The sequence below is a fragment of the Carassius gibelio genome, chromosome A6 (genome assembly GCF_023724105.1).
Source record: "Carassius gibelio isolate Cgi1373 ecotype wild population from Czech Republic chromosome A6, carGib1.2-hapl.c, whole genome shotgun sequence".
In the NCBI taxonomy this organism is placed as follows: domain Eukaryota; kingdom Metazoa; phylum Chordata; class Actinopteri; order Cypriniformes; family Cyprinidae; genus Carassius; species Carassius gibelio.
The window spans coordinates 8611863-8628375 of NC_068376.1; the positions used below are offsets into that span (position 1 = coordinate 8611863).

At 36.7% G+C, this 16513-nt stretch overlaps 1 protein-coding gene and 1 long non-coding RNA gene across 2 annotated transcripts; one reads left to right on the plus strand and one right to left on the minus strand.

Moving 5' to 3' along the window:
- Positions 1–8080: 8080 nt before the first annotated feature.
- Positions 8081–10773, minus strand: LOC128015406 (uncharacterized). Its single transcript, XR_008183895.1, has 2 exons — positions 10635–10773; positions 8081–9381 (listed from the first exon to the last, which is right to left on the minus strand). It is a non-coding gene; the product is annotated as an uncharacterized LOC128015406 (long non-coding RNA).
- LOC128015405 (uncharacterized) lies at positions 10648–14397 on the plus strand. The gene is made up of 3 exons (XM_052599220.1): positions 10648–11028; positions 12167–12619; positions 13043–14397. The coding sequence occupies exons 1-3, from the start codon at positions 10788–10790 to the stop codon at positions 14302–14304; spliced, it is 1956 nt and encodes a 651-aa protein (XP_052455180.1). The 5' UTR covers positions 10648–10787; the 3' UTR covers positions 14305–14397.
- Positions 14398–16513: the final 2116 nt, after the last annotated feature.

The window sequence follows — 16513 nt, forward strand, 5'->3', positions numbered from 1 at the left end:
AATAAAACAAGTAATTTTAAAACTTTTAAAATGATTAAAACATTTAAAAACAGTTAGAAAATGATTTTACATAAAAATAATAATAATAAAACAATAATAAAACATAAAACAGTGAAAATATAGTGCAATCAGTTCGGACATTGCACAGTGCTCATTCAACAAATGCACAGCTAAAAAGATGCGTTTTGAGTCTAGATTTAAATGTGACTAGTGTTTTAGCACATCTGATCTCTTCTGGATGCGTTTTGAGTCTAGATTTAAATGTGACTAGTGTTTTAGCACATCTGATCTCTTCTGGAAGCTGATTCCAACTGCGGGCAGCATAGTAACTAAAGGCAGACTCCCCTTGTTTTGTGTGAACCCTTGGTATTTCTAACTGACTTGATCCTAATGATCTGAGTGCTCTGTTAGGTTTATATTCAGTGAACATATCTGCAATATATTTAGGTCCTAGGTCATTTAGTGACTTATATACGAGTAAAAGTACTTTAAAATCAATCCTAAATGTAACTGGAAGCCAGTGTAAGGACCTGAGGACTGGTGTGATATGCTCAGATTATCTGGTTTTAGTCAGAATCCTGGCAGCAGCGTTCTGGATGAGCTGCAGCTGTCTAATGGTCTTTTTGGGAAGGCCAGTGAGGAGCCCATTACAATAGTCCACCCTGCTGGTGATAAAGGCATGAACAAGTTTCTCCAAGTCTTGACTGGAAACAAAACATCTAATTCTTGCGATGTTTTTTAAATGATAGTATGCTGATTTAGTTACTGCTTTGACATGAATACTGAAACTAAGGTCTGTCTCCAGAATCACACCAAGATTCCTGACTTGATTTTTAGTTGTTTGACCCCTAGAGTCAAGGTATGCATTCACCTTGAACACTTCATCTTTGTTTCCAAATATATTGACTTCAGTTTTTTCCATGTTTAACTAGAAAGTTCTGGCACATCCAATTATTAATTTCATCAATGCATTGGCAGAGGGAGTCAATGGGGCTGTAGTCATTTGGAGATAAGGCTAGGTAAATCTGGATATCATCAGCATAGCTGTGATAGGCAATTTGGTTCTTTCTCATTATTTGACTTAGTGGAAGCATATACAGGCTAAACAAGAGCGTTGCAAGAATTGACCCTTGTGGGACTCCGCATGTCATGGACGTCCACTTAGACTTATGCTCTCCTAGACTCACATAATAGCCTCTCCCTTCTAAGTATGATCTGAACCATTTGAGTACCATCCCAGAAAGCCAGACCCAGTTTTCCAGTCTCTCTAGTAGTATGTTATGATCGACAGTGTCAAATGCAGCACTGAGATCTAGCAATACCAGCACCGATATTTTGCCAGAGTCACAATTTAAGCGAATATCATTTATTATCTTAATGAGTGCTGTCTCTGTGCTGTGATGTGGTCGGAAACCAGATTGAAAATTGTCCAGGTATCCATTTGAGTTTAAGTATTTGTTCAGCTGATTAAAAACTACCTTTTCTATAATTTTGCCTATAAAAGGAAGATTAGATATTGGTCTAAAATTGCTCAAAATTGTGTTATCAAGATTGGTCTTTTTCAGGAGGGGCTTTACAACTGCAGTTTTTAGGGAGTTTGGAAATGTCCCAGAAAGAAGTGAGGCATTCACCACTTCTAAGAGATCTGCTTTTAAGCAGTCAAGCACACTTTTGAAAAAAGATGTGGGAAGTGTGTCAAGACAACAGGTTGATGATTTTAGTTGCTGCATTATGTCTTCCAGAATTTTGCTATAAATTTTTAAAAAAATAGACATAGTATCTTTTTGATATTTTGGCCGAATTTGTCTGACCTCTGCATTACTTGAGGATGTGCTAATCGCCTTCCTGATATTTTTGATCTTCTCAGAAAAGAAAGAAGCAAACTCATTGCATTTGCTGTCTAATAGCATATCAGTGGGAATCTGACTTGGGGGGTTTGTCAGTCTCTCAACAGTGGCAAAATGAGTACGAGTGTTATTTAAGTTACTTTTTATAAGGTTTGAGAAGAAGTTCTGTCTAGCTGTGGCTAGTTTCACATTAAAAGCATGAAGGATGTCTTTATAGATGCTATAGTGAATTTCAAGTTTCGTCTTCCTCCACATCCGCTCGGCTTTTCTGCATTGTCTTTTCATAGTCTGAACTGCTGTTGATCTTTTCCAAACTGATTTTGATATGGTTAAAAACTGAAAGAAACTATTGGTAAAGGCCTTGAATGCAAAATCATTCATCACACGTCTAACGTCTTTCATCTAATGCACTACTGATATTACAGATGAATGGGCATCTTTTGCAAAGCTGTTTATAATATTTTTTATATTAATATAATATATTAATATTTAATATATTTAACATTTTTATTATTCAATATATTTAAAATAGTAAAAATTAAAGAGTAAAAAGATGAGTGATTAATCCTTAATTCCAGAAAGGGTGAGAGTAGGATGCATGATGTTTCCAGTTAGGCCCTATATTCAGCCACCGCTACGCTGTTACAAATGCCAGAGGTATGGGCATATAGCAGCAGTTTGCAAAGGAATGCAGAGGTGTCCCAAATGCGGAGGTGAGCATAGAGTGGAAGAATGTAAGGACAGTGTGCAGGATAAATGTTGTATTTGTGGTGGCCAACACAGGGTAACATATGGAGGATGTGAAGTCAGGAAAAGGGCTGTAGAAATTAGGGTGGGGTATCGATTTGGTTTCATTCGATACCGGTGCCATTTTGATACTTATAAAATGGTACTGGTGCCTAAACGGTGCCTGATTCGATACTACTATAAATAAAATAAAAAATGTCTACAAAGGATAACATTAAAAGAACATTAAAAATATTTCAAATAAATCCATAGCATTCATACACTCCTTGGATGCTCTCCTTTCCCAAGCTTCCTTTACTCGAAAGGCTAATAAATGTATTTCACGATCTGGGACATTGTTTAATACAACACCAAACACAATGTTTTTACTGTATCTCTGTCAATCACTCTGATATTTAGTAAATGAGGGCTCTCTGTCACTGTCTTTAATCAGTTCTGTGAATGACTGTATCATTCTTTATAAAGTAGCAACAATGATGTTTGTAAAGTACAGTCTTAGGCACATTAGTATTTTCACCCCAAAAAAGGGTTTTAAGCTTATTTATATATTTTGCTTTAATATGTCAGCAGGAAATATCAGTTAACAGTAGTGTATGTATAAAGTACGTATAATTAAATGAGGTATATTTAAATAAGTAATTAAATTATGCGTTCATATGTGTTAAAGGTCCCGTTCTTCATGATCCCATGTTTTAAACTTTAGTTAGTGTGTAATGTTGTTGTTAGAGTATAAATAATATCTGTAAAATTCTAATGCTCAAAGTTCAATGCCAAGCGAGATATTTAATTCAACAGGATATGCCTACATCGAACGACCAGTTTGAACGACATCCCTCTAGTTCCTGCAGTAATGACATCACTAAAACCGTTTCTTGACTAGCCCACAGGAATACACAAAAAAGGGGGCGTGGTCTTGTTGCGCTCCGACTGAGAAGAGGAAGAATTGTTTGAAGAGTGCTTTTGTCGCCAAGTCGTCGAAACGCTGTGATTTTCATCTGGGAGTCCAATCATCTTTGTTTGGCCTTCCCAGGGACGCTGTACTTAGAGATCAATGGTTACAATTTATGTTTAACTCAGTTCCCGAAAATTATAATCCACATGTAAAACTATGTGCAGCACATTTTGCTGAGGACTGCTTCCTCAATCTCAATCGGTTTAATGCTGGATTCGCACAAAGATTATTTTATGAAAGATGGAGCAGTTCCCTCTTTGTCTGGAGAAGGCGTTGTTTATCGACCACAACCAATAAGTGTATTTTATTATTTAAATTGGTGCGTTGAACAGTTTCTGTTACCTATTACACAAAGGGCAACGCTGTTTAGCTTTGTTAACTAGATGGTAGGGCTGTGCAAAAAAATCTAACGCGATTTTCATGCGCATCTCGTCAGTAAAAGCGTTCTGTGAGTAGAGGTACATCTCCAGCATGTGCGTTCAGATCAGGATTGCCAGGTTTTCAAAACGAATCCTGCCCACTTGCTTCTCAAAACTTCTCCAAAACTAGCCCAATCGCGTTTCCAGGAGGACAATCTATCGATAAACACACACCTTGTGTCCTCTGTTTCTGTTTGAGCCTGCTCGCACTGCTCCGCCACAAATTGAAGAGCGCGCTGAAAGATGCAGAGGAGACCGGTCTGACGTCTGTTTTATTATGAAATTTAAGCGGACTGACTCTGAGGCGATCGCAAATTTGAGTACAGCTTATGGTGCTAAATGCTATAGTCCCGCTAAAAAGCCTAGCGACGCCCATGCATCTTGTGTACATTTCGGAGAACCAGGACAAATATTTCAATCGATTGGCATTTAAGAGGCACCGAAATCTGCGTTCTGATTCAGTTCAGTGCATATCGGTTCAAACTTAAGTTATGCAGAGGCAGTGAAGAAAGTACAAGGACAAAGGGGTAGAGTTGATACTGACAATGTTATCCAGGAGATGTGAGTAGATGAAGGTCAAACAGAGAAAACAAATACAGAACTGACAGTAGATAAGATTATTTTATTTGTGGCCTGTGTGATCAATTGTACTGATCAAGTTAAACAAAAAACGGAGAAAATTAAAATCATAGTTAAGGGTGCTGAGAAATTTTGGGGACTTGAAGCAGATGGGAAAGTGGGTGATACGACAAGCTGATTATTGTACAATGGAATGCAAGAAGCCTAATAGTGAATGGTCAGGAGTTTATGGCATTTATTAAAGCTTTTAAAAATAAAACAGAAATCATATGTGTTCAAGAGACATGGCTTAAATCAGAAATAGAGTTTGTTATTAGAGGACATGATAGCATTCGTGGGGAGGGGAGTGAAGGAGGATGTATAATATTTATAAAACAAGGAATTAGAGTTTTGGAGAAAGAAAAAGAGTTGGAATATTTAAAGGTCCCGTTTTACGCGCTTTTTTGAAGCTTTGATTGTGTTTACAATGTGCAATATAACATGTGTTATAAAAAAACACAGTATTTTTCACACAATTCACTTATCTGTATACCGCTGTTTTTACTGTCACAAAAACGGGCTGATGACTTCCTTGTTCTATGAAGCCTCTCCTTCAGAAATACGTAACGGGTTCTGATTGGGCCAGCGGTACCTGTGTAGTGATTCGACAGCAGCTGAGAGCAGGCTGCCCTCCTGGTAGCGTGACTGGGCTAACGCACATGCTGGAGATGTATTTATAGTCACAGGAGCGTTTTTACTGACGAGATGCGCATGAAAACCGCATTCGTCTTTTTGCACAGCCCTAACATCTAGTTAACAAAGCTAAACAGCGTTGCCCTTTGTGTAATAAGTTACAGAAACTGTTAAACGCACCAATTTAAATAATAAAATACACTTACCGGTTGTGGTCCATAAACAACGCCTTCTCCAGACAAAGAGGGAACTGCTCCATCTTTCAAGAATAATCTTTGTGTGAATCCGGCATTAAACTGATTGAGATTGAGAAAGTTGTCCTCAGCCAGCTGTCCTCAGCAAAATGAGCTGCACATAGTTTTACATGTGCATTATAATGTTCGGGAACCGAATTAAACATAAATTGTAACCATTAAACTCAAAGTACAGTGTTCCTGGGAAGCCCAAACAAAGAGGATTTGACTCCAAGATAAAAAATAACAGCGTTATAACGACATGGCGACAAAATCCGTCTGAATGCAACAAGGCCACGCCCCCCTGTTTGTGAATTCATATGGGCGGTGGTTAGTCAAAAAAACTGTTTTAGTGACATCATTACTGCAGGAACTAGAGGGATGTAGTCCAAATGGGTCGTTTTTTGTAGGCAAATTCTGTTAAATCAAATATCTCGCTTGGCATTGAACTTTGAGCTTTAGAATTTTACAGATATTATTTATACTCCAACAACAACATTACACACTAACTAAAGTTTAAAACATGGAATTGTGAAGAAGGGGACCTTTAATAATTGAAGTATGGACTAGAGAAGGAAATATTTGTTGACTTTTATAATCCATGAAATAAATTGTCATTAGAGTTTATGGATGAAATGACGATACACATAGTAGGGAAGGTGATTTGCTGTGGGGATTTTAATGTCCATAGCACATTATGCGTAACTGTAATGATACCAATGGAATGGTGATTGAGGAGATAATGGAGATGACAAATTTAGTGTGTTTAAATGATGGAAGTGGTACAATAATAAATGGTACAGAATTATAAATAGATCTTACATTAGTGGCAGATTCATTAGCAGGCATTTGCACATGGGAAGTAGTTAAAGGAACAACAGTAGGAAGTGACCATTATCCTATTGTAATAGTAGGCTTGAGTCTAGAGGAATATGATACAGTAGGATTGGAGAAATGGTCATTCAATAGTGCTGACTGGGTTTAATTTAGGAATATTAGTGATCAAGAAATGGAAAAAAGAATGATAGAAATAAAGATGTTAATAACTTTAATTATTCATTTTGTAAAGTTGTCGTAGAGGCTGTAGAGAAGTCAATAAAGAAGAGGGCGGGAAAGTGCAAGAGTAAGATTGTACCATGGTGGACAAAGGAATGTAAAAGATCAATACAATTTAGAAAAGCTTTTAACGTATTAAAAAGGAATCATTGTTTTCAGAATCGTATTGAATATAAACGGTTACAATCAAAAGTAAGGGGGGGGGGTCAAAAAAAAGGCAAAGAAAGAATATTGGAGGAAATGTTGTTGCTCAGTAGGAAGGGAGACAGAAATTAGTAAAGTTTGGGGGATGATAAAAAGAATGAATGGGATAAAAAGAGAATATGGATACACTGTCTTAAATGAAAAACAGCAGTGAGAGATGAGGAGAAAGGAGAGATGCTGGCAAAAACTTTGTAAGAGTTCACTGTTCAAATAATATTAGTGAAGAAGGGAAAAGAGGGAGGGAAAATACAGCAAGGGAGAATGAAGAATTACAGCTAGAACAAAATTCGAATGACCTACAAAATGAATAATTTACAATGAAAGAACTAAAACGTGCTCTCCAGAAAAATAAGATGTCAGCAGCAGGAATTGATCAGATTTGTTATATAATGATAAACCACCTCAGTGAAAATTCAAAGGATGTATTACTGGAACTATATAATAAAGTGTGGGAGGATGGGAAATTGCCACGGAGCTGGAAAGAGGCTGTGGTTGTGCCAATACGAAAACCAGGGAAAGACTGTACAAATCCAGGCTATTATAGAACAATCGCTTTGACATCCAACATATGCAAATTAATGGAAAAAATTACAAATTAAAGGTTAAAGTTTTCTATGGAAAAGAAAGGATATATAGCCAATTATCAAAGTGACCTTAGGAAAGGAAGAAATACAATGGATTCAGCTGTATGTTTAGAGCATGACATTAGAAAAGCACAAGTGAACAAAGAAAGTGTAGTGGCTGTATTCTTTGACATAGAGAAGGCATATGATATGATGTGGAGAGAAGGATTGCTAATTAGAATATGTAAATTCGGAATCAAAAGACGAATATATAGATAATTTTAGGACTTTTTAAGGACTTTTTTACAAGGAAGATTATTTCAAGTTAGAATAGGGAATTCTAATTACAAGTAATTCAAGAAAATATATTGTTGAGAATGGAACACCTCAAGGGAGTATAATAAGTCCTTAATTATTCTTTATATTAATAAATTATGTTTTCAGGGAAATAGGGAATGGGATTTTCAATTTTTGCGGATGATGGGCGATTTGGAAGAAATATGAAATGCATTGTTAAAAATCTACAGGAACCTATTACGCAAATAGAGGAGTGGTCATATAAATGGGGGTGTAAATTCTCAGTAGATAAAACAAAGATAATGTTGTTTACAAAGAAAAGATTTGGTACGGAGGTTAAATTAAAGTTGTATAATCGAGAATTGGAAAGAGAGTAACATTTTAAGTTTTTGGGGTTATGGTTTGATGAAGGAATAACATGGGATGCACATATCCAGAAAGTACTGGACAAATGTAGGAAGGTGTTAAATGGTATGAGGTGTTTGGTGGGAAGTGAGGGGGGGCTGCAGAATAGCACTGAAAGCAATTTATTGTAGATTAATTAGATCAGTTCTGGATTATGGTTGTGTGGTGTATGGATCTACATCAAGCACATTATTCAAAAAAGTTACTACAGTTATATCCAGATTTACACAGATGCATCAAAGAGTTTATTGGATAGGATAGGAGTAGCGTTTATTGCTCCAGAGTTTAATATTACAATAGTGACGTGGATTAGCGATAATGTATCAGTATACACAGGACAAATGCTAGCTATTCTGTTAGCAGTACAGTGGATAGAGGAAATAAGACCATTGAGAGTTATTATTTGTTCAGATTCATCTTCATCATTAATCAATCTACAGAGCAGTCACTCAGACAGCAGGGCAGATTATTTGTTTGAAATACAACAAACATTATATAGAATTCAAATGATGGGCATTGTAGTTATATTTTTGAGGGTGCCAGCACATATAGGAATCATAGGAAATGAAATGGCAGACAAAGCTGCAAAGGAGGCCACAAAAAGAGAATACGTCGATGTGACAGTTATAATTTTTCTATATATTTATTATTATATAAGTATTATAAGTATTATATATTATCTTGGTATTAAGATTTAAATACTATCAGCATGATATACAGATAGGTGTACTATGAACATACTATACAGATGGATTATGTAAAAGTGTATGTACCCTATAGGCAGAACTATGAACATAATTTACCCTATTGCAATGCAGTAAAGTGCATATAAAATATTTGAGTGTGCAAATTGATTATTCAGTGTTTCTGGATGAACAGACAGTAGTGCAAGTAATAAATTTACTGTTTTTTGCTTGTTGTAAATAAATAAATCAGTCAGATGTAGAGATGAGGAGGGGTGAGGAGTCTGTCTGTGTGGTGTATGTGTTTGTTGGGGGGGGGGGGGTCAAAGGGCAGAGTTCAGCAAGGGACAGCTGTAGGGAAAAAGCTGTTCCTGAATCTGCTTGTCCTTGTCAAGAAGTGGTGTCCCTGTGATGCGTTGGGCAGTTTTCACCACCCTCTGCAGTGCCTTGCGGTCAGCCACTTAGCAGTTCCCATACCAGACTGTGATGCAACTGGTCAGGATGTTCTCGATCGCACACCAGTAAAAGTTCACCAGGATGGCTGAAGACAACTGGTTCTTCTTCAGTGTCCTGAGGAAGAAGAGGTGATGGTGAGCCTTCTTGACCAGGCTGGAGGAGTTTGTGGACCCAGGACAGGTCCTCTGAGATGGTGGTTCCCAGGAACTTGAAGCTGGAGACACGTTTAACATCCATCCCGTTAATGTGGATGGGGTCATGCGTCCACCTTAGAATGGAAAAGAATTATTTTTGATTTAGTAGAAATTCTTATAAAAAAAAAAAACCCCTCAAGAAATAAGTGCTATGGAATCGTTTTTCATTATCTTAGAATAATTCATATGATTGAGAAGATTTGAGACTTAATTTTTTTGGGGGGGGGGGGGGGGGGGGTTAAATGAGTAGTAGTAATTCAGACCTACACTTTTACAGGAGAGTTACTAGCAATTAATAAAATAAATTAAATGGGTTTTAGTAAAACTTTAATATGCTCAGATTCAAGTTTGGCCTTGATGTGCCTGGAAGCTCAGAAATCAGATACTAGACAAGATATTGTTTTGGAAATCCTACAGATTTTGTTCATGATGCAATAGGAAAATAAGATTTTTAGAAGTTTTTATGGGTTCCGGCACATACTGGAGTAGCAGGAAATGAAGCAGCAGACAAGTTAGCAAAACAGGCTATGGCAAAAGAAACTATAGATATGGAAATTAAATATAGCAAATTAGAAATCAAATCAATAATTAAAAGGGAGATAAATAATAATTGCCAAATGTACTGGGACAATGAGGAAAAGGGTAGACATTTAGATTCAATGCAACCAGTGGTAGGTAGAGGAAGGAAGTCAAGTGGAAAAAGGAAGAAAGACTTTATTATTTCTAGATTAAGATTGGGACACACAGGACTTAATTCAACAATGCAAATAATAGGGAAACATCATACAGGTTTGTGTGAATGGTGTGGAATAAGAGAAACAGTGGAGCATGTACTAATTAAGTGTAATAAATATTCAGAGGAAAGAAGTAAGCTAAGAGAAGAACTGCAGATGGAAGGTAATCAGCAATTAACATTAAGGATAATTTTAAATTCAGTAGAAGGGGGCAGGTTAAGAAGAACCAATTTGATCCATAGAATATAGAAGTGTTATAAATGTATACAATTTGTTTAATACAGTTAAATTATTATACTACTATCAATTATTCATTTTATTTTATTTTATATGTAACAGCATCCCTCTCTGGAATGAGATGGACTTTGCCGTAGATGGAGGAGCTGAACACCCAGCAACATTGAAAGCACGAGTCCTGATTGTTCTGGTAGTGGTGATCTAGTCTAGTGTATTTTGTCTCTGATCTATTACCCACAGTAGATGGCGGTAATGCTCTTTTTAAGAATGCGAACCGCCAAATAAGCACAAAGAAGAAGAAGAAGACGAAGAAGAAGAAGATTTACACTCCATACCAGTTGGTGGCGGTAACGCACCTTTTCGTTGTGTGCCAACCGCCAAGAAAAACTCCAGAAAGAAGGAGGAGGACCATAGACATATGTCTATGAGGAGGAACACTGCACGGTGTTTAGACGTTCTTCCTATGAGCCGTGTGTCTTAATTTTATTAATTAAAAATAAATTTCAACCATGGTAAGCCGGTGCTGTATTGTGGGGTGTAAGAGCGCAACACATAATCGCAAAGGGGAAAAACTTGAAAATGGATTAACTTTCCACCGCTTTCCTGCTTGGAGACGCGACCACGGAGAACAAGTATCCCAGATTACAAAGAGTCGTCGCCTCGCTTGGGTCGCGGCTGTAAAACGTAGAAACATTACATTCCACAGTATCCCGACGTCGATGAGAGTGTGTTCCCTGCATTTTCATTCTGGTAAGTAAAATACGGTGTACGATTTGCTGACAGCAAATATTCCTGCTACACATCTGCTGCATTAACTAAGCGAATTGTGAAGCTAAGGTTAGGTCTAACGTGACTTTGCTTACATATTGGCGTGAAATTGTGATCTCACAACCACCACGCTTAAAAAAGCCCAACATTACGCTAAGTTTGCTTTCAAATAAGCAAAACGATGCTCTGAAAACATCTGTTTCGCTGGAAGGGCAAGGGGGGTAGCAACAGGACAATAGTAAAGAGACTGGTCCGATGGAAGGTCTAACGGGATATTTTACAGGAAAATACTAAAATACTGAGACTCCAATGACTTATAGCTTCGGAACTGTTCTGAATTGTAGGCGCTCACAAAACAAACAAGGTAGCCGAAGATATCTGTAATGCAAAAGTGAGGCAGCAAGTTCGTTGTCGTCAGTGCTCCACACTTTGTTGGGAATTTCATATGGTCCCAAACCGTTAATAGTGCCGATTTTGTCCACACATCGGTCCCTGGCATCCCTATTTATCGTATCCCTGTAAATCCCACAACTTTTTTCGCGATTTTAACATCTTTTTTCTTTTTCCCAACTCTGCTTCTTCTCGTTCGAATTGCAGTATGTTTACATTCGCGAGGTCATCAACATGGCCGCCACGTCCCAGAATGCAACGCGGCGCCCAAAACGGCGTTCCAAACTTTTATACATAAGTGAAAGTAAGATTATATATTTATAATATTCTCCAAGGACGCGTAGAATTAATCAAAATGTATATAAAGGCTTTAATAATGTTAAATGTTGAAATAATAAATGTTATTCTTTTGTAAATGTATCATGGTTTAACTCTCCACAGAAATATTACGCAGCGGGAAAAAAAATCAACATTGATCAGAACCATTGTTACTAATTAATCATAACTGAGCACCAAATCAGCATATTATAATGTTTTTTGAAGGATAACTGAAGTAATTAAGACCAAAGTAATTCAGCTTTACCATAAAAAGATATACAATTATTTTACATTGTAATAATAATAATTAGTCACTTGTGTAAAATAAATAAATAAAAAAAATCTTGATAATTTCAAACGAGCTAGTTTGTCTAATCAAAGAAATTTCTGTTTTTTTTTTCCTCTTAATCAGGCAAACCAGCCTATGAAATGTATGAGTGTCATCCTGACTGGGCACCAACATTACATCTTGGGCACACAGATGTTAAAGCAGTGAATCCTGAGCGGTATAAACGTAGGACAAGGAGGAAACAAGGTCTCAAACAGAACACTGCTGCACCTGCAACATCACCAGATCTGCCTGACATAATAGTGGAGATAGATGATGTACCCCTGGTTAAAGAAGAACCACTGGATGAAGATGCACCACCAGATGAAGTTTCACAGAGGTTACAGATGGATGAGGCTGCACCAAAGGATGAACTTGTAGAACAGAAGGAATGTCGTTTCTGTGACCATAGTCCAGAAGCTGACCCGCCGGGGCCTGATGAAGATATCGAGCAACCCGTCATGGTCCCGACGGTCCTAGACCACGACTACTATGGGGCTTGGGCGCCGCGTTCCAAACTTTTATTCATAAGTGAAAGTAAGATTATATATTTATAATATTCTGCAAGGACGCGTGGAATTAATCAAAATGTAGATAAAGGCTTTAATAATGTTAAATTATGAAATAAATGTTATTCTTTTGTAAATGTATCATGGTTTAACTCTCCACAGAAATATTATGCAGCGGAAAAAAAAAAAATCAACATTGATCAGAACCATTGTTACTAATTAATCATAACTAAGCACCAAATCAGCATATTATAATGTTTTTTGAAGGATAACTGAAGTAATTGAGACCAAAGTAATTCAGCTTTACCATAACAAGATATACAATTATTTTACATTGTAATAATAATTAGTCACTTGTGTAAAATAAATAAAGAAAAAAAATCTTGATAATTTCAAACGAGCTAGTTTGTCTAATCAAAGAAATTTCTTTCTTTTTTTTTCTCTTAATCAGGCAAACCAGCCTATGAAATGTATGAGTGTCATCCTGACTGGGCACCAACATTACATCTTGGGCACACAGATGTTAAAGCAGTGAATCCTGAGCGGTATAACCGTAGGACAAAGAGAAAGCAAGGTCTCAAACAGAACACTGCTGCGCCTGCAACATCACCAGATCTGCCTGACCTAATATTGGAGATAGATGATATACCCTTGGTTAAAGAAGAACCACCAGATGAAGATGAAGTTTCACAGAGGTTACAGATGGATGAGGCTGCACCAAAGGATGAACTTGTAGAACAGAAGGAATGTAGTTTCTGTGACTGTAGACGTGCTGAAATGAACCACTTATTAGAGGAGAACAGGTTACTGAAGGAAGAGCTCTCCAAAAAGACGATCTCTGAGGATTATTTGGGAGATGATGAGAAGGTCGAGTACTACACTGGACTGCCGTGTTTAGCTGTTCTGATGGGTGTGCTGACGAAGCTTCTTCCCTGCCTGAAACAGACACGATGCAAGCTATCGCCTTTTCAGATGCTCTTCCTAACTCTGATGCGCCTGAGGCTGAATCTGCCAATTCAGCACGTTGCACATCTCTTCTGCATAGATCAAAAGACTGTGTCCACAACGTTCAGAGACACCATAGGTGCCTTGTTTACCCACCTCAGCCCTTTGGTGCACTGGCCAGAGAGACATTGCCTGAAGGGCGGCATATTACAACAGTTTGTAGAAGTTTTTGGGAATCATGTTGCGGTTATTGTGGACTGCTTTGAAATGAACACTGAGAGAGCATCAAAAGAGAATTCTATAGCACAGACATCTTCACAAAAGCACACACTGAAGTATCTCATTGGCTTTACTCCACGTGGAGCTACTGCTTTCGTTTCTAAAGGGTGGGAAGGGGGTTTCAGTGACAAGGATGTGATTGAGAGTAGTGGCCTTCTTGATAAGCTATTGCCTGGAGACTTAGTGCTGGTGGATCGTGGATCTGACACCGGGGACGTCGTTGGACTAATGTGTGCAGAAGTGGAAAATCAAAAGCTGGTTCCAAAAGATGAGGTGGAGACACGTAAGATAGCTCACCTCAGGGTCCATTTGAAGAGGGTGATCGGATGTGTGCGCACAAAGTACACCATGTTAAGTGAGGCCGTACCAGTGAGCATGATAGCCCCATGTGAAGATGATGGAATGATATTCCTTGACAAGGTTGTGACTGTGTGCTGTGCCCTTACTAATATGTGCCCCAGTGTTATGAAACTGGAAAACATGACATAAACTGTACATACAACAAAATAAACGAGAACTGCTTAAACTTTATTATCGTCTCTCATACCACATTACTATAATAAATGATGAAAAATTACTACAGTTCTGTATTTTTTCTTTTTTTTGTAAATGCTGAAGTAAATGTGTAGAGTTCACAATAATAATAATAATAAAATACAAGTCAAAGTGGCAGTGTAACCAAGTACAGACAACAGAGATCAAAAGATAATAGGTTAAAATGCAGAATGTACAGTGAAAAACTACTGCACTGAAAAGGTCATCTATGTCGACTTGCTGCAACACTGATGACGATGATCATACCTTCTAGCCTTGAGGAACAGTCAAGACCTGATCACCAAATCACCTTGGCTCTCTGATTAACTTTTCAAGGTGTACTTTGTTTTCTTTGTCTTAGAGAGATACTCTCTCAGCTTCTACTGTTAAAAAACTATTTTGTGAAAACAAAAGAGTAAAAGACGTGAGAGCAAAGCTATTGAATAATACCTGAACTGGTTATCATAAATGGGGATATTATTCTGCGTAAAATGTCAAGGATTGCATGGAAACATAATGTCATTTGAAATTTTTACCCTGACATTAACTTTTGACTAAAGCTAAAATTAATGGTACATTAATGTCAAAAGGTTTCTTGCATGAAGATGTAAAATAACGGAAAGAAACACTTAACTCTAATGTAGAAGTAGAAAACTTTATACTAATTTGCATGTTGTTCCTAAATATGAGTGGTGTAGGTTTTAGCTTTCTGGACATTTGTTTTTTAATCTTAATGTTTAAGTAGTTTTTTATTTTATTTTACACATTTAAACATTTCATAGAAATATGATAAAATACAATATATTAATATAATATACAATATAATCATAGCAATATAATTATGCACTTTTGTTTTAAAAAGAATAAGAGCTTATGCACCTCCAACCACTAGAGGGCCTTCTTCTGCTACCACTACATCAAATCCCCATAGCTTCCTCCATTCTTGCCTTGAATGTTGAAGTCTACTTCTTCATATAACTAAAATGGACAGTTTATCTAGATTAATATACCCAGCTTACTCCCTTCCAATAGCACCCCATATAGTTAAAACTATCAACAAACTAATCTTTGATTTCATATGGCGGAATAAATGTCATTATATAGCCAGCAGGATTTAATTTGAATTTACGAGGATGGTGGTGGTAATGCAATGGATTTTGATTGTATGAATGGCATGTTGAAAATTAGATGGCTAAAAAACTATATTCAAAATAAAAATTCATTGTGGTATTATATTCCCAATCAGATTTTTGAAAAGGTAGGCAGCATTAGTTTTCTTCTCCAATGTGATTTTGATTTTAAGAAACTTCCTATGAAACTTTCAGATTTTCATCAACAGGTCCTTCTGTATTGGAAACTAATATTCAAGCATAACTTCACACCACACAATACACCAATTTGGAATGATAGGTATATTTTGGTTAATAGAAAATCTCTTTTTATTTCTGAATGGTTCTCTAAAGGTGTCTGGGCTATTGCCCACTTCATGGATATGGAAGGAAATGTTTTACAACTTGTTGAATTCTGTGACAAATTTCAAATAAGTTGTACCCAAAAGAAGTTTAAACAGATTGTGAAAGCTCTTCCAATATAACTTGTAGCTATAATTAAGCAGGATTTAATATTGCAGTTTAAAATTATAAATAGGATTTATCCAACTAATGATTTCTTAGAATGGAGATCAATAGATGTAGGAAACTGTAACTTCTGTGAAAATGAACCTGAAGATTTGGATCATCTTTCTGGTTGTGTGAAGTTGTACAAATGTTTTGGTGGACCTTCAACAATTGTTCGTCTCTAAAGGAATTCAAATGATGAATCTAACAATTAATGATATAAAATTAGGTGTTTTTCGAAATGATTACAATGATTTTGGCATTAACAATGTAATTTTGTTAAGCAAACATTTCATACAGAAATGAGTTGAAACTTTTTATAACTCTTTATTATGGATTAATAACAAGAAGGCAGTGAAACTAGCTTCTTTTATAAACAAACTTATTGAATAATTGCCCTTTTGATTCATTTTCTTTTGATTATGTGAATGCCATCTTTATCATATGGCCCATGCCCCATGTTCTTCTGTTCTTTTATGTATTTATTTTCTAAGATGTGCACTGTAGAATTGTTGTAAGATTTTCACTTGGTACCTGATTTTTTTGTA

Coding starts and splice junctions, on each gene's coding strand:
- LOC128015405 (XM_052599220.1), top strand. CDS start 10,788: ATGGTAAGCCGGTGCTGTATTGTGGGGTGTAAGAGCGCAACACATAAT. Junction 11,029..12,166: donor TTCCCTGCATTTTCATTCTG/GTAAGTAAAATA, acceptor CCTCTTAATCAG/GCAAACCAGCCTATGAAATG. Junction 12,620..13,042: donor ACTTTTATTCATAAGTGAAA/GTAAGATTATAT, acceptor TCTCTTAATCAG/GCAAACCAGCCTATGAAATG.